At 36.7% G+C, this 2,181-nt stretch overlaps 1 protein-coding gene across 1 annotated transcript; it reads right to left on the minus strand.

Annotated features, from left to right (window-relative positions):
* Nucleotides 1-55: 55 nt before the first annotated feature.
* On the minus strand, nt 56-2,165 carry LOC113472307. The gene is made up of 2 exons (XM_026831998.1): nt 1,980-2,165; nt 56-1,912 (listed from the first exon to the last, which is right to left on the minus strand). The coding sequence occupies exons 1-2, from the start codon at nt 2,055-2,057 to the stop codon at nt 224-226; spliced, it is 1,767 nt and encodes a 588-aa protein (XP_026687799.1). The 5' UTR covers nt 2,058-2,165; the 3' UTR covers nt 56-223.
* Nucleotides 2,166-2,181: the final 16 nt, after the last annotated feature.

Here is a 2,181-nt window from a genome sequence, read left to right on the forward strand (position 1 = left end):
ATAAAATTCAAAGTTTTTTTAGAATTTAAGACATTTCAAATTGAGTGTGGCTAGATTTTTTTTTTTTTTTTTAATGTGTTTTATTTAAAGAGGAAGGTTAACAATTAGAGTCCTATTCCTCTAGCTAACTACGTTCTATCTATTTTCACAATAAATTGCCTAATAATATAAAATCCTTAAAATAGGTATTACAACAAAGTTCAGATACCTACTAACTACCTATCTAAATCAATTTAAATAATTTAGTTTGTCTTAGGAATCTCATGACATTATCAATTTGGGTAGAATCATCACGTAGCAAGGAAGAGAGTGTCAACTCGGTGAAGTTATTTTTCCTTCTGAAGGTTTGATATAAGGGACAGTCGCAGAGTATGTGTTTGATTGTAATCAGTACTTGGCAATTATTACACGTTGGTGGTTCTTGTCGATCAAGTAAGAATTTGTGTGTTAGAAGACTATGCCCAATGCGAAGACGTGTTAGTACAACTTCCTCTTTGCGGATATTTCTAGTTGAGGAGGCCCAATACTTCGTGTCTTGTTTGATATTTTTCAATTTATTGTCACATGTCTCATACGACCAGGTTAGTTTCCACTTTTCAGATGGGATTTTCTTGAAGAATGACTTTAAATCGGTATGAGTGACGTTCAGAATTTCTGCATCTGGTGAAGTTTGGGCTTGTTTAGCAGCAAGGTCTACTGCACAGTTTCCGCTTATATTCATGTGGCCGGGGATCCAGACTAATTTGATGCTTAATCCATACTTTAGCTTTAATTCGCTCAGGAGGTTTTTCACGTTTAAGCATAATGTGCTGTTAGGAAAGAGGCGTTGATAAGTTTGAAGGGAACTCTTAGAATCTGTAAAAAGGATAAATTTTCTGTGATTATTATTAGTATTTATAGCGTATTTTTGTATCTCTTTCATACATAAGTAAATAGCTATCATTTCGGCAGAGTAGGAGGTGCATATCGGGCTTAGTTTTATTTTATGCATTTTCTTATCAATCATGAAGGCACAGCCTGTTGCTCCATCAGATTTTGATCCGTCACTATAGCACATAACATGATCCATGTTTAGATGCTGAAATTCTCGGAAGTTTTGTAGGCACTCTTCTTGTATTAAGCCTTGTTTCGGTTGAGTTGTAAGGAACTGGATAACTGGAGGAGCAAGTAACCACGGAGGTTCGTGCTGATCAGCGGGTATTAATCTGTAAGTATCAAAGTTAAAGTTTTCAATGTATTTAATTCGTAAACGGAGGGGCATTGGTTTTGAATATTTAATGGTATTAATAGGGATATTTTGAAAAACTAGATTATAGGTTGGTTTCTGAGGTGAATCCATAAGTTTGACAACGTGATTGATAATTAATAGTTCTCTTCTGTTTTCCAGGGGCATTTCACCACAATCAACCAGGAGACTTTTGATTGGAGAGGTTCGGAAAGCTCCGGATATTGTCCTGATAGCAGTATTATGAACCGGATCTAGCTTCTTCAAAACGTTAGGTTTGGCGGCGCTGTACACGATGGCTCCATAATCCAGGATAGGTCGGACATAAGCTTGATAAAGTCTATGGAGCAGCTTCCTGTTCAGTCCCCAACTTTGATGTGACAGGATCTTTAGAACATTCATGGCTTTTAAAGCTTTGATTTTGATTGCTTCAATATGATTTTTAAAATCAAATTTTCTATCGAAATGTATGCCTAACCATTTCATTGTTCCTTCGAATTGCACGGCTGTGTTCTTGAATGTTAGTTGCGGATTGGGTAGGTTTCTTTTCCTGTTAAAATTGATAGCAACGGTTTTGCTTGCAGAGAAATCTAAACCATTTTTCTTAGACCAATTGTCAAAGTTATCCAGAGTATTCTGAAGGGTGAGTTGAACTTGGTTCATTTGTTTGCCCGAAATCAAGACACAGGTTGTCCAGAGTATTCTGAAGGGTGTATTGAACTTGGTTCATTTGTTTGCCGGAAATCAAGACGCATATATCGTCGACAAACATATTACAGATGGCGGGAGGTGTTACACAGTCGAAGATGTCACAAGTGGCAATGCTGAACATGGTCGTCGAAAGTGAAGAACCTTGTCTAGTCCCATTGTCCAGTTTACGTACTTCAGATTTGTGTGCTCCGTTACATTTTACAATTATGTAATTATTACTAAGGAAGTGATGGATGTAGGCAAAC

This window comes from Diaphorina citri, unplaced genomic scaffold (assembly GCF_000475195.1).
Source record: "Diaphorina citri unplaced genomic scaffold, Diaci psyllid genome assembly version 1.1 scaffold4715, whole genome shotgun sequence".
In the NCBI taxonomy this organism is placed as follows: domain Eukaryota; kingdom Metazoa; phylum Arthropoda; class Insecta; order Hemiptera; family Psyllidae; genus Diaphorina; species Diaphorina citri.